The sequence below is a fragment of the Oncorhynchus kisutch genome, unplaced genomic scaffold, assembly GCF_002021735.2.
Source record: "Oncorhynchus kisutch isolate 150728-3 unplaced genomic scaffold, Okis_V2 scaffold2163, whole genome shotgun sequence".
Lineage (NCBI taxonomy): Eukaryota > Metazoa > Chordata > Actinopteri > Salmoniformes > Salmonidae > Oncorhynchus > Oncorhynchus kisutch.
In genome coordinates this window covers 1-27,363 of record NW_022264108.1, presented here as the reverse complement: position 1 = coordinate 27,363, position 27,363 = coordinate 1, and the positions used below count along the sequence as shown (strand labels likewise).

Sequence of the window (27,363 nt, the reverse complement as noted above, 5' to 3'; positions counted from 1 at the left end):
GCACACTGTAGCAAAACGAGCACACTGTAGCAAAACGAGCTTATACAGTACATCCCAGTTTCAAACAGTTTTTTTCCGTTTCATGCCTAGTGAATCCGACCCTGTATATTTTCCAGTGGGTCAGTCCATAATAAGGGAAGCCTATAAAGCACCTCCCACTGGGCAAAAACTGTTTGCATTAACGTTGTTCACATGTAATTTCATCCAATTTTCTTTATCTGATGACGTTGAAACAATGTGGGAAACTGATTGGATTTGCAAAACGTTGTCAACGTAAGGCAACTTCTTATTTTTTTCACCCAACTTTGAACCAACATTTTTCTTACCTAGTTGACTTGGGGATTCAAACCAGCGGTCTTTTCGGTTACTAGCCCAACACTCTTAACCGCTAGGCTATATTCATAGGTTGCTTGTTATCCATTTTATAATTGGTACAATAGCGTTCATTTCACAGTGGCAGGCTGGCAGGAATCCAGCAGTGGATCCTAAATAAAAGATATATTGGAATAATGAGGTAAGGTGTGGATAAGGTAAGCCATTAGTCCAAATCTCATTAAAGTATATCTGAGGCATATTCATTAGTAAAATTATTTTAATTTACTGTGGAATTTCAAAGTCATACCCCCTAAACCACATTGTGCCTATTCATTCTCTTTGACTACCTCTGACCATAGTTGGCAAACAGCGCAAACAGATCTGGGACCAGGCTACCCTTTCCCCTCAAACAGATCTGGGACCAGGCTACCCTTTCCCCTCAAACAGATCTGGGACCAGGCTACCCTTTCCCCTCAAACAGATCTGGGACCAGGCTACCCTTTCCCCTCAAACAGATCTGGGACCAGGCTACCCTTTCCCCTCAAACAGATCTAGGACCAGGCTACCATTTCCCCTCAAACAGATCTGGGACCAGGCTACCCTTTCCCCTCAAACAGATCTGGGACCAGGCTACCCTTTCCCCTCAAACAGATCTGGGACCAGGCTACCCTTTCCCCTCAAACAGATCTAGGACCAGGCTACCCTTTCCCCTCAAACAGATCTGGGACCAGGCTACCCTTTCCCCTCAAACAGATCTGGGACCAGGCTACCCTTTCCCCTCAAACAGATCTGGGACCAGGCTACCCTTTCCCCTCAAACAGATCTGGGACTAGGCTACCCTTTCCCCTCAAACAGATCTGGGACCAGGCTACCCTTTCCCCTCAAACAGATCTGGGACCAGGCTACCCTTTCCCCTCAAACAGATCTGGGACCAGGCTACCCTTTCCCCTCAAACAGATCTGGGACCAGGCTACCCTTTCCCCTCAAAGGCACAGCGTAGTAGCCTAGCCTAGCTGGTTGGTTTGTTTGTTTGGCCTACGTAGAAAAACTCTTGTGGATTAACCAAAGCCTTTGGCTTTAGGATCTCCCATGCAGTCCAACTGGCTTGACCTCTCTACTATCTCTCTCCCCACAGATGCACTGAGCCTAGCTAGGTAACATTTCAGTCACTTTCGGCCCCCAATGCAACAACTTGGCTGAGGCTCTCGCCTAGAGTGACATGTCAGTGTATAAAGAGAGGCGGAACAACAGCAGGTACCACCAGCCAAAAGGTCTATACACACTCACAGGACTCTACACCCTCATACACACTGATACTCCAACACACACATAACATGCACACATTTATACTAACTACACACACACACATACAATCTTGATTTACACGACTGCTACTCTGTTTATCATACTTCCTGATGCCTAGTCCGCTTACCACTATAAATATCTACCTCTATCACCCCAGTATCCCTGCACATTGTAAATATGCTATTGGAACTGACCTTGTATATAGCGTCTTACTTTCTTGTGTCCTTCTTGTTTTTATTTCGTGTGTTTTTGTTCTACCTTATGTTAGTTTTAGTGCTACATTGATATTGATTACTACATTGTTGGGTTTAGAGTTTGCAAGAAAGGAATTTCACTGTACTTGTGCACATGACATTAAAACGTGAAACTTTCCATTGAAACAGAAGATTTACTTTTGATTGAGTTGAACATGAATTCAAAGGGAAATCAACAAAATGAAATGTGAAATCAACAAAACTTTTAAAAACGTATTCGAGATTGGTGTCCCGTCCACGGGATGGTTAAGCTAATGTAGGCAAATGTGATTACCATGAGGTTGTAAGTAACAAGAACATTTCCCAGGATATTGGCAGAAACCTCAAATTATTTTTTTATCTAACTGCACTGTCCAATTTACTATAGCTATTACAGTGAAAGAATTCCATGTTATTGTTTGAGGAGGGTGCACAATTCTGAACATGAAAAGTTATTAATAAACAAATTAGGCACATTTGGGCAGTCTTGATACAAAATTTTGAACAGAAATACAATGGTTCATTGGATCAGTCTAAAACTTTGTACATACACTGATGCCATCTAGTGGTCAAAATCTAAATTGCACCTGGGCTGGAAAATTACAGTATGGCCTTTCTCTTGCATTTCAAAGATGGTACAAAAGAATGCTAAAGAACGGTTGGTTTTTTCTTGTATTATCTTTTACCAGATCTATTGTGTTATATTCTCCTACATTCCTTTCACATTTCCACAAACAGCAAAGTGTTTCCTTACAAATGGTACCAAGAATATGCGTATCCTTGCTTCAGGGCCTGAGCTACAGGTAATTAGATTTGGGTATGTCATTTTAAGCTAAAATTGGGGGAAAAGGGGCGGATCCTAAATTGGATTTAGGGTAAAAGTTGCGTGAAAAAAAACAAAAGAAAATAAATGAAAGTCCTTATGTTGATGACTTTTTGCAAATCCAATCAGATTTCTATGTAGATTCAACATTATCTCATAAAATGTTTGTTGAACTGATGTGGAAACAATGTTGATACAATCGGTTTGTGCCTAGCAGAATAGCGTTCAGGTCCCTGGCACATAGAGGTTGAGAAACCCTGACCTTGCCTGCTGTGTCCTTGTCCTCACTAACTCTTATTTGACCTAGATTGTTTGTGTGTATAATTAATATGTAGGTTACGTGTGCTTTTTTGTAAAAATGTTTTTTTTTTATTACTTAGTTGTTTATCAATCAAAAATCAAATCAAACTTTATTTGTCATGAAATGCTTACTTACATGGTAAGGTCTACACTTGTTGTATTTGGTGCATGTGAAAGTTTGATTTGATTTAAAAAACTGTTTTTATTTTGGGTTATGATCGGGTAAACAATGTCTTCATAAACAAACAATGTATAGCTTCAGAATATGGCAAAAGCTGTCATGTTGATCTCATTGACTGTCAGTCCTTGTATCCATTACTCTACATTTGGCATTTGTTACACTTACAATATACAGTCCCATCCCCCAGTTTAATATCGGGGTTGCCGCTGGGCTGAAGCACAAATCCCTAACTGGTCCATTAAAAACGTATTATGGATCAAATCCCGTTAGCGGGATCGATTTGACAACATCCGGTGAAATTGCAGCACGCAAAATTCATAATTTTTTAATAAGAAATATTTAACTTTCATACATTCACAAGTGCAATACACCAAATTAAAGCTTAACTTCTTGTTAATCTAGCAACCGTGTCAGATTTCAAAAAGGCTTTACGGCAAAAGCAAACCATGCGATTATCTGAGGACAGAGCCCAGCATACCAACACATGAAAATCAGATATCAACCCGCCAGGCGCGACACAAAACTCAGAAATAACGGTATAATTCATGCCTTACCTTTGAAGAGCTTCTTCTGTTGGCACTCCAATATGTCCCATAAACATCACAAATGGTCCTTTTGTTCGATTAATTCCGGCGTTATATCTCCAAAATTTGGATTCAGAAAAACACTGGTGCCAACTCGCCCAACATGACTACAAAATATCAAATAAGTTACCTATAAACTTGTTCCAAACATTTCAAACTTTCCTAATCCAACTTTAGGTATTTTAAAACGTAAATAATCAATCAAATTTAAGATGGGATAAACTGCATTCAACACATGACGAAAACAAAGTGAACCACGTTCCAGGTTGCGTGCACCAAAACATTGGTGCACTAGGCTGGACCCTCGTTCTGAATAGCCGTACTTCTTAATTTCTCTAAAGAAAAATATCAACCAATTTCTAAAGACTGTTGGCATCTAGTGGAAGCAATAGGAACTGCAACCAAGTGCCACAGAAATCTAGGTTCCCAAAGAAAAACAATTGAAAACACAGTGAACTCAAAACAAAATATTCCTGGATGGTTTGTCCTCGGGGTTTCACCAAGGAGTCTTGTTCTGAACACAGACCGTGCAAGCGGCGACAAATGCGGTGACATCTGGAACCATGGTAGGGACCAAAAGCGTTGTCGCACGTAATAGTTGGGTGGCCATCCGTTTGTGAGACTGCCCGGAAGGACCGTTGTCAGCTACAAAAGCGTCATCGTCCACTGGTCCCTGTAGCCAGTCCTGGCAAGCTCGCCATTTATGTTGTGGTAAATGACATAAACCAGTTGATGAGGGGATTGTGTCACTGGAGCCAGGAGAATCCCAAAACCACGGGAATCTGAGGAGACTTGATGAGCAGAAATTGAATAGTCTCGCTGTGATCCCCTGACACCCGTAGGTTTAAAAAATGTATTTATTTAACCAGGTAGGCAAGTTGAGAACAAGTTCTCATTTACAATTGCGACCTGGCCAAGTTAAAGCAAAGCAGTTCGACACATACAACAACACAGAGTTACACATGGAGTAAAACAAACATACAGTCAATAATACAGTAGAAAAATAAGTCTATATACAATGTGAGCAAATGAGGTGAGATAAGGGAGGTAAAGGCAAAAAAAGGCCGTGGTGGTGAAGTAAATACAATATAGCAAGTAAAACACTGGAATGGTAGATTTGCAGTGGAAGAATGTGCAAAGTAGAGATAGAAATAATGGGGTGCAAAGGAGCAAAATAAATAAATACAGTAGAGGGAGAGGTAGTTGTTTGGGCTAAATTATAGATGGGCTATGTACAGGTGCAGTCATATGTGAGCTGCTCTGACAGCTGGTGCTTAAAGCTAGTGAGGGAGATAAGTGTTTGCAGTTTCAGAGATTTTTGTAGTTCATTACAGTCATTGGCAGCAGAGAACTGGAAGGAGAGGTATTATGAGTGACCCATCCTATAGAGCGCCCGCCCAGCACTCTAACATCCATGGGAATGGAGAGGGGCTGAGGTGACTCAGCTGTTGTCGAGATAATGGGGAAGATGGGTGACACCTGGAGGGAGGTGGAGACATTCACAAAGACAGGTGAAACAGATCAGGGTGTGACAGTTGTTCATCATTGCTAGACATGTTCAAGTCTTACCATAGATTTTCAAGACGATTTAAATCAAAACTGTTACTAGGCCACTCAGGAACTTGTAATGTTTAGTGGTAGATTTGGCCTTGTGTTTTAGGTTTTTGTTATGCTGAATGGTGAATTAGTCCCCCCAGTGTCTGTTGGAAAGCAGACTGAACCTCTAGGATTTTGCATGTGCTTAGCTGTATTCCATTTTTTTCAACAACAAAAAACTCCCTAGTCCTTGCCAATGACAATGACATGATGCAGCCACCACCGTGCTTGAAAATATGAAGAGTGTTACTCAGTGATTTGTTGTGTTGGATTTTCCCTAAACATAACATAACGCTTTGTATACAGGACAAACATTTATTTGACATATTTTTTGCAGTATTACTTAAGTGCAAACCTCTTGCAAACAGGATGCATGTTTTGTGAGCCCTTCAGAACAGCCAGAAACAACCAACAAAAAAGTACTTCATATATTTAATATATCTTGTCATTTAAAGTAATGTCACAACAATCTTGGCCAGCCATCAGTGTTTCTGAGTCATGTTGCAGAGTGGAGAATGAAGATTTTCTACTCTTGTAATAGATAGTTACAGAGCAAGCTGATGAGAATTATAGCAATCTGTTACTCTCCTGTCCTTGTTAAACCATGGGAGCTGTTTGCAATGGAGGTGTTAAGGAATTTACCTGTAAAAATACAGCTCCGTTCAGCTAAACCTGCTACTAGTTTTTTTACAGGTTACGTAACGAGGTTTCAGACTGGGTTTTTAGTGGTAAAAATGTACTTTTCTTTTTACCTCCTACCCCTTTCAAATATACAAAAAAGGTGGACCTTGATCCAACACCTGCCGCTTATTCAAACCAACTTTGTAACTGCATGTAAACATATTTAAAATATATTGAATTTAGACTTATCACTGGCCTACACACAATAACCCATAATGTCAAATCAAATGTTATTGGTCACATGCACTTGGTTAGCAGATGTTAATGTGAGTGTAGCAAAATGCTTGTGCTTCTAGTTCCGACAATGCAGTAATATCTAACAAGTAATCTAACAAATTCACAACGACTACCTTATACATCGTTCTGCCCCTGAACAAGGCAGTTAACCCACTGTTCCTAGGCCGTCATTGAAAATAAGAATTTCTTAACTGACTTGTCTAGTTAAATAAAGGTTTAAAAAAATGTAACGGGATGAATAGAATATGTACATATAAATATGGATGAGCGATGGCCGTGCAGCATAGGCAGTAGACGGTATAGAATACAGTATATACATATGAGATGAATAATGTAGGATATGTTGACATTATTAAAGTGACTAGTGATACCTTTATGAAATGTATTAAAATGTCAGGAGATTTGTCTGTATGTTCGCAGCATCACTCTGTCAGTGATGGCACATTTTCTGGGCAAACAATGTAAGAAATACAACAAAACAACAAATTACTGCAGTTTCCCAAGGACCTGAAGCGGAGCGACCATCTCTGTCGGCACCATTTTACTGTTGATGTCGAATTAAACATTTAAAGCTGAAATGTTTTGTGTCAAGTATTCAATCCCTTTGTTATTGCAAGCCTAAATAATAAGTTCAGGAGTAAAAATGTGTTTCAGTCACATAAGTTGCATGGACTCACTGTGTGCAATAATAAGTCTGATATTTAAAATAATCCACTGATCAATAAAATATACCACACCATTTTAAAGTGAAATAAAAATCTGGAAATGTATTAACAAATGTATGCCTGTATTAGATAAGACTGTATAGACATCAGTTTATTCTGGATCAGTAATCATTGGTTGCATCGTTTTGTAAAAAAATGTTTATTGTATTTTCATTTCTCAAAATAACAAAAATGGCATTACATGCATGCTCAACAAATATAAACTTACAAATCAAGCAAGACTTGAGATCTGCATAAAACGATCATGATCCGTTAACCGGTGAGTCTTCATCCATATCATCGTCCTCAGACTCATCTTCTTCAGACTCTTGTTTTTCACCCTCTTCTTTCTCCTCCACGTCTTCCTTTTCTACCTCCTCCACATCCTTGACATCTACTTCCTCCACCTTTCCCTGTACCTCCTCCACTACATCCTCTTCCATCTCCTCCACTCCATTTCCTTCCTCTGTCTGTATCTCTCGTTGCATATGTACAACCCCGTTCTCCTCCTCTTCCTCTTCCACCTCCACCATTTCCGGGGGGACTGCAACACAAGAGAAATAAAGTCCGGAACCAGTCAAAGAACCATATATGCAAACCCCTCTGCCCCATAATGCTCTTTACTTTGTCCATCGATGGCTCATTTAAATACTCAGACAACGCAGGACATGACAGACACACAGTACATGCCTTGGACATGTCATATGGAGAAGATCTAGTCGCCTGTACACACCTTGTCTGACCTCCCGTCCGGGGATCTGACCAGCCTGCAGCATCCCCTTCAACCTCTCCACCTCGGCCAGAGACGAGGCGTTAGCTATTGCATTCTGGGTAGGGCACAGAACAAATGTATTAGTTCATACATACAGAACGATTACATTAGATGGGCATTTCGGTTTTAATGAACAGACTCTTTTTGAAAGAACCATTAGAGTAGATTGCCAGTCCCGTTACATTCATTTGTTTAGCAGACCATAAATTGACCATTAAAATTGTGAACATTACATTAGGTCAATGGAATAGTGGTATAGAAACTGAGCTGTCCACGCCATAGTGTGTCACTGTCTGAAAACAATGACGTAGGTCTAATCCATGTGTTGCAATGAGTTTGAACACACAATCTGTGGATTGAAAGCTCGCCAAAAGGAATAAACTACACAGCGAGTGTACATTTTCTGGCGCTAAATAAAATGTATAAATAAATTATGAAGTGCCTTGATCGCTTCCACGTCAGCAGGAGACGGTCCCATCTTCTTCTTCTCAGGCTGCTGCACAGCAGCTCCGGGGGTGAACCTGAGAACACACACCAGCAGAGTTAGAGAGAACATGGAGGGGAAGGGTGCTTCTCTAGCCTCTCAACCAGTGTAGTATCTCAGGTGTAGTATCTTTTCTTATTGAGTCAAATAAACTGATACGACATGAAATGCCATTGAGACGGCGCTCCTAAGAAACACTGTTGCATGGAGGGTGTTTACAGTAGTTGGGTCAACACATATTTAGATACTCCAGTTGCTACGCAACACCCCATCTACAAGAGTGATCGGTGGTGCAGATAGTCCAATTCTAGAGTGTTCCAGTGATTGTCCGATACCCCCACCAGCCAGTGCCCAGTGATTCTAAGGAGCTGCCGTCCGACAGGGACTTTCATCTTACGTTTTGGTCCGCTTGGCAATATCCTTTGCAAGCTGAGCACCTCGTTTGCCCTTGAACATTTTCTCCGCCTCCTGACGCTCCTATGGTAATACATCACAGTTAAAGTGAGAGCTTTTCCAATCAGACAACGACACCTTCACGAGAAGGATGGACAGAGGTTTGGGAAAAACATACAAATACAGCACTCTCTGTATGGAAGACAGAGCTCTCCTATACATTTCCTTCTATTCTGCAGGCTTCTTTATCATTGCACTGCAAAGATGAAAAATCAGGGCCTTCGTAGGCCAAGTCCAACAGTATGTGATTGTTTGCCCTGACTAAAGGCCTACATCATTACAAAAAACAACGTTGTTTCATACAACCTGACCTGTGTTATAGACGACCACCCTTTGGACCTGGTAACGACAACGCTTTTCTATATTTAGTTTCTGAACGATGTCATGCACTTACCTTTAACTTGACCTTCTGGAAGTCAAGCACGTGAATCTGGGGGATTTTGTTGATGACATAGAGCCTGTAGTGTTTCTTGTTGGTCACTGGATTCCTTAGGAGACTGAGATGTCATAAAATCAGAGATTACGATATTGACTCACAAAACACAAATATAGCAACCCATCTTGTCCTGCAATTTACAGTGAAATTGATAGCAACCTAATGCATGAATCTGACTTAACTAGGTGTTGTAGTAGAGGCAAGTATTGATCATGAGATACCTGAGAAGGGTCAATGTCTTCACTGAGGCTAGCGGATCCAAATCACCCTGGAGGCAAAAGAACATTTAAAAACATGCCAACACATTAAAAATAAATCGATGGTTCAACCGCTGTAATTGAACACAGGAGCACACTCATGTCACACATATTGCTAAATAACAGCACAGGTCATATTTTTCCAATCAACATCATGCATAAGTAAAATGCTCCCAATCAGTAATTATTTTAAAAGATCTGATCAGATAAGGCCTTGACCCATTCACTGATGGGATGTATGATAACTCACCAATTCCTGGATGTTGTTGCTTGTGAGGATCAGCTCCCTCATACTCGGCAATGCCTGTTCAAGGTTTTCACCAACACGACTGTGGGGAGCACACAAAACACAGTGATAGCTAGCTAGGAAGCTAACCTTAAAACGAATTCTAGCCATCCTAGACAATTGCTGCGAAAATTACCATATTCTGTTGTTGTTCATGAGCAACGTTTTGAGCCTCTTGAGCAAAGGGAAGCCGTCCAGTTTTCTGATTTCATTGTCAGAGAAATCGATTGTATCAAACTGGTCAAGTGTAGCCCCAAGGTTTTCAAGTACAGGAATTTTGTAACCTAAATGAGAGCAGAGCATACCAGCATAAGGTTAGCCAGACAGTTTTGGTGGTGTAGCTAGCAGTTAGCAATCACTATCCATCAGTTATTACAGTGCGAAGGCCTAGTCAACCAGAGTTAGCTTTTCTAGCTAGCTAGCATGAAATGCGCAGGTTTATTTACCTCGCAGATCCAGCTCTCTGTCGCGCACGGGGTTTGTGTATTGAGCAGCCTGCTCAATTAGCTCTGCCGATAATTTTACCATATCGACGGCTAACTGGGAAAGCAAAAGATGTTAATAAGCGGGTTTCTTGATTTAAAAAAAAATCCAGTCCTTACAATGCTTTTTCAACACGCTGCCGCCCGGAAGTAAGACTACTCCCACAATGCACCTCGGTGTAAACTAATAAATGGTCAAATTTAATCGAGCGCGCTCTAGCGCTGAGATCTTAATAGGTTCTATAAGTGCGTCTGATGATGACTGATTATCATTCAAAGACAACTGTCAGGATCTCACGGGGGTGACTATGTATTTGTCTAGAAGCTTCCCAGAACCTTTTTCACTTGATAAGGGTTTCACCAGACCGAGATAGCTGCACATCTCTATTGCCCCTTCTTCTTCAGTCAGTGAGATCTGGAATCCTTGGGACGTCCCTACCATAAACTTAACCCCTACCCTTACCCTAAACATTTAAAATGTAATCTTTAATGGGGTAGGGATGTCCCAAGGATCCCGGATCTTCGTGTAACTTTCTGGCGGACTAGATGCTTTCCGGCTTATTGCTGCCACCCACAGGTCAGTGTAGGTGTTATCCAACTGGTATTATCAGAGAGGAAGAGGCGAGATGATAATTGAGATTGCACGGTCAAACTACATCTCTTCATTTGGTTGAATTTTTTAATTTAGCAGATGCTCTTATCCAGAGCAACTTACAGTAATGAGTACCTATATTTTCATATTGCTTCCTACTGGCCCCCCATGGGAATCAAACCCACAACCCAGGTGTTGCTAGTGCCATGCTCTATCAACTGAGCCACACACATATCAATAAGTGAGTGCAGTGATCTTTTGGTTTCTCAGTTAAGGCAACTTATTTGAAAGTCACCTAGACATATGTTTCTGAATTACAATTAGATATCCTCTGTTCATATACAATGCTCATCCCATTTAGCGTGTTATTTACCCACAGGTAGGTTACTAATAGATTTTTCTCAGCTTCACCTCGCCTAAAGGACGGTAAGCAGGGCAACTCATCCCCATCTTTGCTATAATTGGGACCCGTCTCCATTTCTTCCCTCTCTAATCCTCTGATGGTGTGGTCATCCTTTTATGTGTTATAAACAGACTGGTGCCTTAGCTCTGCAATTGTTATTGTCTTTTAAAGGAGTAGTTAAATAATGGACATGGGTTCTGAGGGGGTATCCAGCGACCTGCTAGGTCAGCATCAAAGTGAAATAAATGATTTAATCTTGAAGGTTAAGGAAGGGTGGGACCCACATTTAAGGGATTTTGATACTTTAAAAACAACTGTGTGGAGTGAATGAATGAATGTGTGTGGGACACTGATAGTGGAATATGTTGTGATGTGAAGATGAACATTAACATGCACATTGCCATGCTGTCTGTCTCTCTTGTTTGTGATGCTGGGAATAACATCCCCGTAACAGTTCAGTTCATCCTAAAAGATGACTCATGCACACAGGATCTACAGTATATGTACATTCAAATAAAACAGGTGTTATAGACTTACCGTGACATCATTGTTGATGAGTGTTGTCAACATTTCTGTTGTCTGTCTTGTCTTGCTGGTTACTGACCGAAACGCGGCAATACATGTGCAGAGGTAATTGTGCGTGTGGATGTAATCTTTTACAAAGATAATGAACATACTAAACTGTATTAGTTTTACTAAGCTACGTGCCTTTCTTCTCTCTGTGATCTCTCTCTGTCCCACAGGTATGGGACAGAGAGAGAGAAAACCCACAGACACTCAGCCCTCTGTGGAATGAGCTTTACGTGTGATTTAGACCTTTACTCCTCACCCAACAACAGCAATGATGGCATGACTGTGTGAGAGACGTCCTCATTAAAAACTGCAGTGGATACAGACACTATGAAGCTTTTCAACCAGACTGGAGAGACACAGAATCAGTCTCTTTCTACAGTATCTATTTCTATGCTCATTCCTCTCAGGGTCTGAAATGTTGATGTGATTTACACCAAAGTTCAAAGGCGCAATACATTTGCCATTGTTGGTTGTAATTTTCCTGAACCAAATATATTCAACTTTTACAAGTTGTGAAATTATTCATTGGCCTTGCCTAGTTTTTACATTTTCGCCTTAAATCAAAATATTACCAAATCTAAGATGTCTTGATTGCATTAGTATTGCTGTGCCACACCAAAATGATTTCAGGTGCAAACATTTCTTTAAGTTGAATGTACAATAACAGTAGTTCACATCAGTCCACAGTAAATGATCCCCGCCTTTGCCAGGTCCCTCAACACATTTAAAAATGGGGGAAAACAGCATGTTAATGCAATATATTTATTTTAGCTTTATTTTTACATCTATTGTAGACCAACAGAAAGAAGCATTATCACAAGATTTATCAGAACAGTCATATTCACTATTCATTAACCGAAAGGCTTGATAATCCAAATATGTGCATGCAACAAGGCAAAAACCATGGTTTATATGACCCACTTTGTAAGAATTGTGTACTCTGAGAACCGCCAAAGGTTATTACTTTCTTGAAGTGAACATTCACAAAACCTGATGACTTACTGTTCAAGTGAAAACACTAAGGGCTGGTTTCCTGGATAGAGATTATTAAACCTAGTCCTGGACTAAAAAAGCATGTTCAATGGAGAATCTCCATTTAAATAGCCTTTTAGCCCAGGATTTTACAGAATCTGTGCTGTCTGGGAATGTGATTCAATATTTTTGTGAAGTTGGATGTTCTGGTGATGTTTTAGACATTCAAACAAAGTGGACATGGAATCAGTAAAAATCACAAAACCTTCTAGGCTGAAATTGTTACTATCTAAACATTTTGAGTTTGACTTGACTGAATATTCCAATATAGAGCATGTCACAAGTTTTTTTTTTAAATACCAAAAAGAGCATTTGAATTATAAAGCAGATCGCACTGGGCACAGACGTTAGTTACATTTCTAGTTTTGATTATATTTGGTTGAGTTGTTAACAACAAATGTCACCATGTCATTGGATTTAGGTTAAAAGTAGGGTGAAAAAAAGACAAAATGCCCTTACGTTGATCTGTTTTTGCAAATCCAATCAGTTTTCCACGTTGATTCAGACGTCTTCACAGATTTTTTGGGTTGAAATGACGTGGAAACAACATTTATTCAACCAGCTTTTGCCCAGTGGGATTTTGGTTTTGGATATTACACTTCAGCTAAACCACATGAGTTACAGATAACTAATTACATATTGAGATGTCATTTATGATGTATGATCAAAAAGTTGTAAAAGATCAATACAACGTATTGGCCACATCGCCCCCCCACCCCTACTTGAAAGTGATCAAGTACTCAGGATATGCCTGACTGTCATGGAAGATTATGAACATGGATGGTGGAGAAACACCATCTGTCACACTGTCATAGAGATTAATACTTGTGGTACTTTTAGTTGGAGGTACTTTCATCCCCGATGTTCCTGTTATGAAATCTCCAGTCAGAACTCGACATAGGTACATGTACTTCTGGCCTTGGGGATCCGGTTTGGAGTATTTGTCAATGGCAGAGTATTCTGCATTTACAGCAAAGTAGGTGCCGTCTCCATACAATGCAGCTGCAAAAAATATTTTGGACCAGTTATGAAATTCTCTAAACCTTTAAATCATTGCAGACTGTAGAAAGCTTATTGCATTTGAATAGAAAATGTGCAAAAACATCATGCCAATATATACAGTGGGGAGAAGAAGTATTTGATACACTGCCGATTTTGCAGGTTTTCCTACTTACAAAGCATGTAGAGGTCTGTACTTTTTTTTATCATAGATAAACTTTAACTGTGAAAGATGGAATCTAAAACAAAAATCCAGAAAATCACATTGTATGATTTTTAAGTAATTAATTAGCATTTTAATGCATGACATAAGTATTTGATACATCAGAAAAGCAGAACTTCATATTTGGTACAGAAACCTTTGTTTGCAATTACAGCGATCATACGTTTCCTGTAGTTCTTGACCAGGTTTGCACACACTGCAGCAGGGATTTTGGCCCACTCCTCCCTACAGACCTTCTCCAGATCCTTCGGGTTTCGGGGCTGTCGCTGGGCAATACGGACTTTCAGCTCCCTCCAAAGATGTTCTATTGGGTTCAGGTCTGGAGACTGGCTAGGCCACTCCAGGACCTTGTAATGCTTCTTACGGAGCCACTCCTTAGTTGCCCTGGCTGTGTGTTTCGGGTCGCTGTCATGCTGGAAGACCCAGCCACGACCCATCTTCAATGCTCTTACTGAGGGAAGGAGATTGTTGGCCAAGATCTTGCGATACATGGCCCCATCCATCCTCCCCTCAATACGGTGCAGTCGTCCTGTCCTCTTTGCAGAAAAGCATCCCCAAAGAATGATGTTTCCACTTCCATGCTTCACGGTTGGGATGGTGTTCTTGGGGTTGCACTCACCCTTCTTCTTCCTCCAAACACGGCGAGTGGAGTTTAGACTAAAAAGCTCTATTTTTGTCTCACCAGACCACATGACCTTCTCCCATTCCTCCTCTGGATCTTCCAGATGGTCATTGGCAAACTTCAGATGGGCCTGGACATGCACTGGCTTGAGCTGGGGGACCTTGCGTGCGCTGCAGGATTTTAATCCATGACGGCGTAGTGTGTTACTAATGGTTTTCTTTGAGACTGTGGTTTCAGCTCTCTTCAGGTCATTGACCAGGTCCTGTAGTGTAGTTCTGGGCTGATCCCTCACCTTCCTCATGGTCATTGATGCCCCACGAGGTGAGATCTTGCATGGAGCCCCAGGCCGAGGGTGATTGACCGTCATCTTGAATTTCTTCCATTTTCTAATAATTGCGCCAACAGTTCTTGCCTTCTCACCAAGCTGCTTGCCTATTGTCCTGTAGCCCATCCCAGCCTTGTGCAGGTCTACAATTTAACCCTGATGTCCTTACCCAGCTCTCTGATCTTGGCCATTGTGGAGAGGTTGGAGTCTGTTTGATTGAGTGTGTGGACAGGTGTCTTTTATACAGGTAACGAGTTCAAACAGGTGCAGTTAATACAGGTAATTAGTGGAGAACAGGTGGGCTTCTTAAAGAAAAACTAACAGGTCTGTGAGAGCCGGAATTCTTACTGGTTGGTAGGTGATCAAATACTTATGTCATGCAATAAAATGCAAATTAATTATTTAAAAATCATACAATGTGATTTTCTGGATTTTTTTGTTTTTTTTTGTTTTAGATTCTGTCTCTCACAGTTGAAGTGTACCTATGATATAAATTACTACATGCTTTGTAAGTAGGAAAACCTGCAAAATTGGCAGTGTATCAAATACTTGTTCTTTTTTACCTTTATTTTACTAGGCCAGTCAGTTAAGAATAAATTCTTATTTTCAATGACGGCCTAGGAACAGTGGGTTAACTGCCTGTTCAAGGGCAGAACGACAGATTTTGTACCTTGTCAGCTCGGGGATTTGAACTTGCAACCTTTCGGTTGCTAGTCCAATGCTCTAACCACTAGGCTACACTGTTCTCCCCACTGTAGATCAGAATCATAAAGTTGGATAGAGGGTGCACATTGCCCAAAGCCTGTTTTAGCATAGTCACACCCAGAAGTAGCCAATCAATTACACTCCTGAGAAAATATTTAATAAGTACAGGTTCCAGACAGTAAATCACCAAACTTGGCTTTATACCTTTTAAGACTTTACTGTCCAGCACAGTGGTGGTATGCACCTTTTTTCAATTTATGTATGAACAGACAATACTTTAAAATGGAATTAGCCCTCAATGACGCTGCCCATACTGTCACTGAAGAAGCCATTGCCAATATAGGAGATGAGCTCTCTAGTAGATCTCTATGAGCAGAATGCAATAATTCAAACAAAAGAAAGTATGAGAATTCAAACATTAAAACAGATAGAAACCTCAAATTGGCTTTTCTCTTTCGGTGTTAGCCATTACTTACCATTTTTCCCAGCGTAGCTCCGATTGAAGCCAAGCTCGTTAATCTTATCTATGGTTGTGTGGCAGGCTCCATGGAAGAGCTTCCTCTCATTGTTCTGGTGACCGTTCCTGGCCTCCATGTCTTTCTTCTTGATCTGAAAGCCCCCCCATAGGCTTTTGTTCTGGATCCTCTCAATCTGAGTGAAGAACAACCTTGCATTACACATTAATTGGCTAACTAGACAGTGACAAAGATCTTTCACTATCATAAAGAGGTTCCAGAATCCCTAATATAATGTTGCTAAGCTGTGATGCTTGCACCTATCTAGTTCAATTAAATTGAAAAGGCTATTGTACTTTTTCAACCCCTTGCTGAGTATGTACAAATCATTCCATTCACCAGATCCAGCCATGATCTCAAGAGACTTGTACAAGATAGTTGTAAATAAATAAATATACATGTAACTACTATTGAAAATAGGAGAAGAGAGACCTTTAGAACACTCTTCTTGCAAGTTTCCTCAAATAGTTTTAGGACGTCAATATGCTCTTGGGTTTCAGGTTGAATGGGGAATGACAGACATGGAGTGTTGGCTGGCATGTCATCCCAGTGCTGGGGGACATCTTTAAAAGTCTCTTCGGGCCGGACCTTTTTCAGCATCTCATGGATCTCATTGGAAGCCTTGAGCACGTCTTTGCTGAGGCCCTCTATGGTGAGTTTAGCCCCCTCTTGGGAAGATTTGTGAAAACTTATTCTCACGTCCATGGCGGTCTGCATGTCATAGATGTTCTGCAGGTCCAATTCTGATAGGCTGAAGAGGGCTTTGTCATTGATGAGGTTGAAGTCTTGCTCTTTCACGATCAGGTCCTTGATCACTTGCTTGGCATGATCAACATGGGCCTGCGACACACCACAGATGTGGAAGCAAGCAGGATCCATGTCCTGGCTCTCAATTTCAATGACTTCATTCTGTTGTGCATTATCAACTTTCCTTCTGGTAAAGAATGCTGTAAAAATATGAAGATCATGTAGTTACAGTATATTGAGTCCAATAGTTTTAACAGGTTTAAATAACAGGGAATATTCATTTTAAGTACAATCGTAAACCTGACTTTATTTTCCATAAATGATGTACTGTAGATCAAAGTATAGAAAATGAAATATATCATACATAAAACATTTTGGAAGAAGCCCTCCTTTTCCTGAGCGTCAGTGCCTTCCTTTTTAAGCATACTTGTGTGGAAATCAGTAAGCATGGCAGGCTGAAAGATGACCATTCGGACAAGCTTCAGGGAGTTCTGCGACTTCTTGCACACCACTTCCACAACAGCATCCAACATGGCGTCTGCCACTTCACTCGGCTGTATGTTGCCTTGGCCTTGAATGACAGGACACTTTAGTTGGCACACATTGCAAACATGGCTTTGAGATTGAACAAGTGTGAACACATCTTAACAGCCTTACTGTATGTCTGCTGTTAAGTTAATCGGGGCGGCAGGGTAGCCTAGTGGTTAGAGCGTTGGACTAGTAACCGGAAGGTTGCAAGTTCAAACCCCCGAGCTGACATGGTACAAATCTGTCATTCTGCCCCTGAACAGGCAGTTAACCCACTGTTCCTAGGCCATCATTGTAAATATGAATTTGTTCTTAACTGACTTGCCTAGTTAAATAAAGGTTAAAAAAAAGCATGGACTAATGCATACAGACTAAGGTCTCCTTTCAGTACCTCACATGCTCTTTCCCTCCTCTGTTTTTGTAACTTACCCGTGCCAATAGCAGGTAAAGATATGGATGTGAAGTTATTCTGTGTGCACATTTTGAGTGCACCTTCAACAGACTGCTGGATCTTCTTAGTGTCTGTCTGGTTAACCAGGTGGATGATCTTCTTACACTGCAGGTTGCCTGGCTTTGTCATTATCATGCCTTCGTTAGCCTCGGCTCCTGAAAATATACATTGTAGATTTCATTGTAAAGAACTGAGCAAATCGATAATTTCTTGCTTATTTCATGTTTGTTGAATAGGACAGTGAAAGACTGACAATAAAAGTAGGTGAAGATAGCGAACTAGAATAGCAATGGATTGAAATGTGCTTAAATCTCATTCACTAACTGTAAATCTCTCTGGATTAGAGCGTCTGATAAATGACTAGTGTAAATGTAATGTAATGATTTGCATCATAGGCTAACATGAAGCCTGGTTTGTTTCAAGGCAATAGAGTACATCAGTATGAGTCATACATAAAACCTAGCAGTCAAACAGGGAAATGGTTACAATTGTTTTTCCACCATTCATTTTCCTCATAGTTTTTTTTAGAAACACTTCAAATAAGAGCTGTATTTCGGGTAGGCTTACCCTGGCGTGATGTTTTGATAACCGTGTAAATCTCTCAGGGACAAGGAGATTTTTATTAATATATTTGCCTGTATTTACCTCCCAAAAATAAAATGCTAATTAGCTGCTAATGTGGCTATCATAAAAACTACAAATGCCATGATGATCTGGACAGATTGCCAGATCGAGGCAAAGGTACGAATCTCTGGATTACCTAACTAATGTTAGCTAAATGTAGTAATGAATACATTTGCTACATTTCTTTAAATTGACAATTCTGTGAACTGTCTTATGCAAGTTTTAAATTGACACAATACCTGTTAGCAAAGGTGTCAGCTAGATATGACATGCAGGAGCTTGTAAGGATTGTTACAATGGCGCCGGAGGAGATCGCTGATGTTTTACAGGCTCTTAACCAATTGTGCTTTTTTGTGTTGTTTTTTTTAACGTTTGTAACTTATTTTGTAATGTTTCTGCCACCGTCTCTTATGAACGAAAAGAGCTTCAGGATATCAGAACAGTGATTAAATCACATCTAACTTTATTTGTCACGTGCCGAATACAACAAGTGTAGACCTTACCGTGAAATGCTTACTTACAAGCAGAGTTAAGAACTAAAGTAAAAAATAATAAAAAGAAACATAATAAAATAACAATAATGAGGCTATATACAAGGGGTACCGGTACTGAATCAGTGTGCGGTGGTACAGGTTAGTTGAGGTCATTTGTAGGTAGGGGTGAAGTGACTATGCAGAGATAATAAACAGTGAGTAGCAGCAGTGTACATGTAGGTAGGGGTGAAGTGACTATGCAGAGATAATAAACAGTGAGTAGCAGCAGTGTACATGTAGGTAGGGGTGAAGTGACTATGCAGAGATAATAAACAGTGAGTAGCAGCAGTGTACATGTAGGTAGGGGTGAAGTGACTATGCAGAGATAATAAACAGTGAGTAGCAGCAGTGTACATGTAGGTAGGGGTGAAGTGACTCTGCATAGATAATAAACAGTGAGTAGCAGCAGTGTACATGTAGGTAGGGGTGAAGTGACTATGCAGAGATAATAAACAGTGAGTAGCAGCAGTGTACATGTAGGTAGGGGTGAAGTGACTATGCAGAGATAATAAACAGTGAGTAGCAGCAGTGTACATGTAGGTAGGGGTGAAGTGACTATGCAGAGATAATAAACAGTGAGTAGCAGCAGTGTACATGTAGGTAGGGGTGAAGTGACTCTGCATAGATAATAAACAGTGAGTAGCAGCAGTGTACATGTAGGTAGGGGTGAAGTGACTCTGCATAGATAATAAACAGTGAGTAGCAGCAGTGTACATGTAGGTAGGGGTGAAGTGACTATGCAGAGATAATAAACAGTGAGTAGCAGCAGTGTACATGTAGGTGGGGTGAAGTGACTATGCATAGATAATAAACAGTGAGTAGCAGCAGTGTACATGTAGGTAGGGGTGAAGTGACTATGCAGAGATAATAAACAGTGAGTAGCAGCAGTGTACATGTAGGTGGGGTGAAGTGACTATGCAGAGATAATAAACAGTGAGTAGCAGCAGTGTACATGTAGGTGGGGTGAAGTGACTATGCATAGATAATAAACAGTGAGTAGCAGCAGTGTACATGTAGGTAGGGGTGAAGTGACTATGCAGAGATAATAAACAGTGAGTAGCAGCAGTGTACATGTAGGTAGGGGTGAAGTGACTATGCAGAGATAATAAACAGTGAGTAGCAGCAGTGTACATGTAGGTAGGGGTGAAGTGACTCTGCAGAGATAATAAACAGTGAGTAGCAGCAGTGTACATGTAGGTAGGGGTGAAGTGACTATGCAGAGATAATAAACAGTGAGTAGCAGCAGTGTACATGTAGGTAGGGGTGAAGTGACTCTGCATAGATAATAAACAGTGAGTAGCAGCAGTGTACATGTAGGTAGGGGTGAAGTGACTCTGCATAGATGATAAACAGTGAGTAGCAGCAGTGTACATGTAGGTAGGGGTGAAGTGACTCTGCATAGATAATAAACAGTGAGTAGCAGCAGTGTACATGTAGGTAGGGGTGAAGTGACTATGCAGAGATAATAAACAGTGAGTAGCAGCAGTGCACAAAACAAATGGGGGGGCATTTTATTAATTGTTCAGCAGTCTTATGGCTTGGGGCTAGAAGCTGTTAAGGAGACTTTTGGTCCTAGACTTGGCGCTCCAGTATCGCTTGCCGTGCGGGAGCAGAGAAAACAGTCTATTACTTGGGTGACTGAAGTCTCTGACAATTTTATGGGCTTCCCTCTGATACCGCCTATTATATAGGTCCTGGATGGCAGGAAGCTTGACCCCAGTCATGTACTGGACCATACGCACAACACTCTGTAGCGCCTTGCGGTCAGATGCTGAGCAGTTGCCATACCAGGCGGTGATGCAAACGGTCAGGATGCTCTTGATGGTGCAGCTGTAGAACGTTTTGAGGATCTGGCGACCTATGCCAAATCTTTTCAGTCTCAGTGTTGTGCCCTCTTCATGACTGTCTTGTTGTGTTTAGATCATGATAGTTCGTTGGTGATGTGGACACCAAGGAACTTTAAACCCTCGACCCGCTCCACTTCAGACCCGTCAATGTTAATGGGGGCCTGTTTGGCCCGCCTTTTCCTGTAGTCCACGATCAGCTCCATTGTCTTGCTCACATTGAGGGAGAGGTTGTTGTTCTGGTACCACACTGCCAGTTCTCTGACCTCCTCCCTATAGGCTGTCTCGTTGTCGGTGAACACTGTTGTGTCGTTAGCAAACCTAATGATGGTGTTGAAGTCATGTTTGGCCCCACAGTCATGGGCAAACAATACTGAGGGAGGTGCTTAGTCCCAGGGTCCTTAGCTTAATGATGAGCTTCGTGGGCACCATGGTGTTGAACACTGAGCTGTAGTCAATTAACAGAATTCTCACATAGGTGTTCCTTTTGTCCAGGTGGGAAAGGGCAGTGTAAGGTGCGATTGAGATTGTGTCATCTGTGGATCTGTTGGGGCGGTATGCGAGTTGGAGTGGGTCTAGGGTATCCGAGAGGATGCTGTTGATGTGAGCCATGACCAGCCTTTCAAAGCACTTCATGGCTACCGACATGAGTGCTACGGGGAGGTAATAATTTATGCAGGTTACCTTTACTTCCTTGTGCACTATGGTGGTCTGCTTGAAACATGTAGGTATTACAGACTCGGTCAGGGAGTGGTTGAAAATGTCAGTGAAGACACCTGCCAGTTGGTCCGTGTATGCTTTGAGTACACATCCTGGTAATGTCCAAGCAGCTTTGTGAATGTTGACCTGTTTAAAGGTCTTGTTCACATCGGCTCCTGAGAGTGTTATCACACAGTCATCCAGAACATGCTTCAGTGTTGCTTGCCTCGAAGCGAGCATAAAAGTCATTTAGCTCGTCTGGTAGGCTCGCGTCACTGGGCAGCTCGTGTTTGGGTTTCCCTTTGTAGTCTGTAATAGTTTTCAAACCCTGCCACATCCGACGAGCATCAGAGCAGGTGTAGTAGGATTCAATCTTAATCCTGTATTGACACTTTGCTTGTTTGATGTTCGTCTGAGGGCTTAGCGGGATTTCTTATAAGCGTCCGGATAAGTGTCCCACTCCTTGAAAGCGGAAGCTCTAGCCTTTAGCTGGATGCAGATGTTGCCTGTAATCCATGGCTTCTGGTTGGGATATGTACGTACAGTCACTGTAGGGACGACGTCGTTGATGCACTTATTGATGAAGCTGATGACTGAGGTGGTATACTCCTCAATGCATTGGATGAATCCCGGAACATATTCCAGTCTGTGCTAGCAGACAGTCCTGTAGCGTAGCATCCACGTCATACTGGCCAATGATTATAATGACGATTCGGATCCATTAGTATGCTAATGTTTACTAGCTGGTCTAACGCATCGTTTCCCATGAAAGGAAGTTAGGCTAGCGAGCAAGTGTTTTAGCCAGGTAGCCTAGGACAGCAAAAACTAAAAGCATGTACTGTATGACAGAATCATAGACCGTTTAGGCAACATGAAAGAGGAGGATGGTATTGGCGGGTGAGTCAACATGTTTTTTCTACTTGCACTCACATACACACCCACACAGAAATCAGTCCCATGGACAGCCACATCATATTTAGCTTACGTTGAGTGGACTAAATAGATTTGGTATATTTTGTTTGTCACTGTATTACACTAAGTAAAGGTGATTAGATGATGTTGAAATGTTGAAGTTGAAATGGTGCTGGTTCTAAATCAATTGTTGTTTAGTTGTTAAAAAATTTCGGAAACTGTCACACCCTGACCATAGTTTGCTTGGTATGTTCTATGTTTTGGTTGGTCAGGGTGTGATCTGAGTGGGCATTCTATGTTGGATGTCTTGTTTGTCTGTTTCTGTGTTTGGGCCTGATATGGTTCTCAATCAGAGGCAGGTGTTAGTCGTTGTCTCTGATTGGGAACCATATTTAGGTAGCCTGTTTTGTGTTGGGTTTTGTGGGTGATTGTTCCGGTCTTTGTGTTTGTTACACCAGATAGGGCTGTTTTCGGTTTTTGTATATTGTTCTATTTTCATCTTTATTAAAGATGTATCACAATAACCACGCTGCGTTTTGGTCCGCCTCTCCTTCAACAGAAGAAAGCCGTGACAGAAACATTACCTTGCTGAACATGATGTAGGTCATGTAACTGTTTGTTAATTTCAATATGTTTTGTGGACAAGCATTAGACCCAATGATATGTTTCTGCTCATGAGCTTTGCTAGGTTACGTCACCAATGTCGCCTACAAGTGTGATTGGGGGATTTCAGTTGGAGTGACAGTTCCTGGAACTGTTCATGTTCACTCTCTTTGGTTGTAATGTATCAATCTAGCTAGATTAGCTGTTTATGCCAGCTATCCATTTTAGTGGTTAATGTTAGCAAGCTTCTAACGGTAAACGCCATTGACACTGTTTGTAGCATAGTTCAAGTTTCATAATACAAACCATGGTTTTGGTTTGAAGCTGTTGCTAGTTGTTTGTTTGAACGAGAAAGTCCCGCGCACCACCAAAACCACTCTGCCCATGATTCCCTCAAAATGTATCACCGAACTGGGAGCAGGCAGAGGTAAACATTGTGTTTGATTGCCTGATGGAGCACTAAACAGCTAGCTGGGCCACCCCAGGACATGTGATTCTGCTTTCTAAAGTGGAGTTGATGTTGTTTACCACTGGGAAACCAGGAGGAGGAAGATACCCAGATGAAAGGGAAGCATAGTGTAACCCTGTGATTGTTATATCTTGTGTTATGATGTTGGGGGTAGAGGCTCTTACCGAGTTGTTGGCATTCAGTCTCCACAGTCGGACCAGCTGCGTCCAGAATGGCTTTAGAAACCCCTGGAGTGGTGTACAGTAGGGATATTTCATTTAGATTTAAAATATGCCCGGCTAAAGCTAGCTCAATGGGTTAATACAATATTCAGTTGGGCAGACATGTCAGGTTTGATACTCTATCAGTTATATGGCAATAATATTTTTTTATCCAAAACTAAACCATATCTACCTTTGTGTTTGCTATTATTTGCTATGTTTCCAAGTGTATAATCATAAATAGAGGTAAGAGTACCTGACTTGAGGCTGAAGGAGGAGTTGGAAGAGTTGACAATGACATCCGTAGTTTCTTTGGTAATGTCCCCTGTGACAGCCTGTACAACCACTCCTGACATCTTTATCTCGTACATTGCTGAACTTGAGGAAGAACCTAGCAGTTGAGAATAAAAGTCATGCTATGGACCATCAACATGATGGGAGTGACCTGGCAGGAATAGGAAGTTGCAAGACAACATGAAGCACAGAGTATGTAGCAATAACCATAATAAATTATGTTGGCTGAATAACTATCAACTAGGATACATTTTTCCTGGTTTGGTCACAAGGTCAAGAAACTCTCTGGCCCTAATGTATTATAATTCAGGTCACCATAACTATGAAACAACAATAACATTAAAGGATATCTTCACTTTGTTGCATTTACCCTGAAAGTAGTCCATCATCCACAGAGAAACTGTCATACACGGTTTGGATTTGTTTAAATAGCCACTGCTAACTTGGGCTAACACTGCTATGAAAAAAGGGGCAAGCTCAAAGTTGATGACCAAATTCAGATTCCATAAATAAAATTCATTAATTTGTTGGACACGGTTGTTTGTTGGTTAGCAGTGGCTAATGTTAGCAGTGGCTAATGTTAGTGGCTATTGAAACAAATCCGAAATGCTGATGTCTCTCCTGGACAATGAACTACCCACTGGGCACACTATGTCATTTCAATATGACAATTGGGTGATATTTGGTTGAGACTTTGATAAATGAGATTACAACCTGATATATATTCACCCATTCAAAAAGACAGCTAAATGTTTGTTGAATTCCCAATGTGCTATTACTGTGCTTTCAACCATTTACAAGCACAACAAAGTTCAAAATGGAAAAGAAATGTCAGATATTTTGTTGATTTATACAACAACTGAATGTGTTATCACTGATAGCCAAATGAACTGAATTGCATTGAAGGTACATGATGGTCAATGCTGTTTAAGATTCTACACAGATTATTATAGCAATAGTAGTTATTATAGTTGGTAAATAAAGGTTCAATAAAAAGAAAACCAAAAAGTTCAAGTAACCCCAAAATGAGGCCATGGATATTTTACTCATTTTAAGGTTGAATAAATACTGTTACATACGTTTGGAAGATACAGTAAATAGCCTGAAGGTTATCATAAAAGTACTACTGAATCCCCTTTTGTTGTTACACAAAGAAATATCAACATTTGAAGGAAATGTATCTACTTCTTGGATAGTTTCATCTGGCTTAGTCCTATCCTATTTAGATTTTTTAGTTGAGTTGGAAATGTGAATCCCATATATAATTTGTTAACTAATTTGTTAAAATTAAATTAATTTGTTAAATCATTTGAAAATCTTTGGAGGGAGTTGAAAGTCCGTGTTACCCAGCAACAGCCCCAAAACATCACTGCTCTAGAGGAGATCGCATGGAGGAATGGGCCAAAATAACAGCAACGTGGTGTGAAAACTTGTGAAGACTTACCAAAAATGTTTGACCTCTGTCATTGCCAACAAAGTGTATATAACAAAGTATTGAGATAAACTTTTGTTATTGACCAAATACTTATTTTCCACCATAATTTGCAAATAATTCATAAAAATCAATTGAGGTAGTATGTACATGAATGTATAGTTAAAGTCACTATGCATATATGATAAACAAAGAGTAGCAGCAGCATAAAAAGAGTGGTTGGGGGGGGGGGGGGGAAACAAACAATGCAAATGGTCCGGGTAGCCATTGATTACCTTTTCATGAGTCTTATGGCTTGGTGGTAAAAAACTGTTGAGAAGTCTTTTTTGTCATAGACTTGGCATGCCGGTACCGATTTCCATGAGGTAGCAGAGAGAACAGTCTTATGACTGGGGTAGGTGGGGTCTTTGACAATTTTTAGGGCCTTCCTCTGACACCGCCTGGTGTAGAGGTCCTGGATGTCAGGCAGCTTAGCCCCAGTGATGTACTGGGCCGTACTCACTACCCTCTGTCGTTCTTTGCGGTCAGAGGCCGAACAATTGCCGTTACCAGGCAGTGATGCAGCTGTAGAACCTTTTGAGGATCTCAGGACCCATGCCAAATCTTTTTATTTTTCTGAGGGTGAATAGGCTTTGTTGTGTCCTCTTCACGACTGTCTTGGTGTGTTTGGACCATTCTAGTTTGTTATTGGAGGGGACTGAGCACGCACCCCTGGGGAGCTACAGTGTTGAGGATCTGCGTGGCAGATGTGTTGCTACCTACCCTCACCACCTGGTGGCGGCCCGTCAGGAAGTCCAGGATCCAGTTGCAGAGGGAGGTGTTTAGTCCCAGGATCCTTAGCTTAGTGATACGCTTTGAGGGTACTGTGTTGTTGAACGCTGAGCTGTAGTCAATGAATAGCATTCTCACATAAGTGTTCCTTTTGTCCAGGTGGGAAAGGGCAGTGTGGAGTGCAATAGAGATTGCATCATCTGTGGTTCCTGTTTGGGCGGTATGCAAATTGGAGTGGGTCTAGGGTTTCTGGGATAATGGTGTTGATGTGAGCCATTACCAACCTTTCATAGCACTTCATGGCTACGGACGTGAGTGCTACGGGTCTGTAGTCATTTAGGCAGGTTGCTTTGTGTTCTTGGGTACAGGGACTATGGTGGTCTGCTTGATGAACATGTTGGTATTACAAACTCAATCAGGGACATGTTGAAAATGTCAGTGAAGACACCTGCCAGTTGGTCAGCACATGCCCGGAGCACACGTCCTGGTAATCCGTCTGGCCCCGCAGCCTTGTGTATGTTGACCTGTTTAAAGGTCTTACTCACGTCGGCTACGGAGAGCGTGATCACACAGTCATCCAGAACAGCTGATGCTCTCATGGATGCCTGATGCTCTCATGCAGCTGATGCTCTCATGCAAGTGTTGCTTGCCTTGAAGCGAGCATAGAATTGATTTAGCTCATCTGGTAGGCTCGTGTCACTAGGCAGCTCGCGGCTGTGCTTCCCTTTGTAGTCTGTAATAGTTTACAAGCCCTGCCACAATAAGATGAGCATCAGAGCCGGTGTAGTATGATCCAATCTTAGCCCTGATGCTTTTCCTGTTTGATGGTTCGTCGCAGGGCATAGCAGGATTTCTTGATAGCTTCCAGGTTAAAGCGCAGCAGCTCTACCTTTAGCTCAGTGCGAATGTTGCCTGTAATCCATGACTTCTGGTTGGGGTATGTACGTACAGTCACTGTGTGGACTACGTCATCGATGCTCTTTATGATAAAGCCAGTGACTGATGTGGTGTATTCCTCAATGCCATCGGAAGAATCCCGGAACATGTTCCAGCCTGTGCTAGCAAAACAGTCCTGTAGTTAGTATCTGCTTCCTTACATTTTTTTAGACCGAGTCACTGGTGATTACTGCTTTAATTT

The 27,363-nt window shown here is 41.3% G+C and overlaps 2 protein-coding genes across 2 annotated transcripts; both read right to left on the bottom strand.

Annotated features, from left to right (window-relative positions):
• Nucleotides 1–7,100: 7,100 nt before the first annotated feature.
• LOC109880463 (U2 small nuclear ribonucleoprotein A') lies at nt 7,101–10,564 on the bottom strand. The gene is made up of 9 exons (XM_031819454.1): nt 10,094–10,564; nt 9,784–9,931; nt 9,612–9,690; nt 9,326–9,372; nt 9,063–9,165; nt 8,613–8,692; nt 8,174–8,252; nt 7,693–7,786; nt 7,101–7,503 (listed from the first exon to the last, which is right to left on the bottom strand). Exons 1-9 carry the CDS (start codon nt 10,173–10,175, stop codon nt 7,223–7,225), a joined length of 993 nt encoding a protein of 330 aa, XP_031675314.1. The 5' UTR covers nt 10,176–10,564; the 3' UTR covers nt 7,101–7,222.
• A 1,881-nt stretch (nt 10,565–12,445) lies between these two features.
• LOC109880464 (protein mono-ADP-ribosyltransferase PARP15) lies at nt 12,446–24,767 on the bottom strand. Its single transcript, XM_031819453.1, has 7 exons — nt 23,985–24,767; nt 23,693–23,755; nt 17,823–17,999; nt 17,230–17,436; nt 16,551–17,065; nt 16,080–16,254; nt 12,446–13,731 (listed from the first exon to the last, which is right to left on the bottom strand). The coding sequence occupies exons 1-7, from the start codon at nt 24,097–24,099 to the stop codon at nt 13,448–13,450; spliced, it is 1,536 nt and encodes a 511-aa protein (XP_031675313.1). The 5' UTR covers nt 24,100–24,767; the 3' UTR covers nt 12,446–13,447.
• Between the last annotated feature and the right edge of the window lie 2,596 nt (nt 24,768–27,363).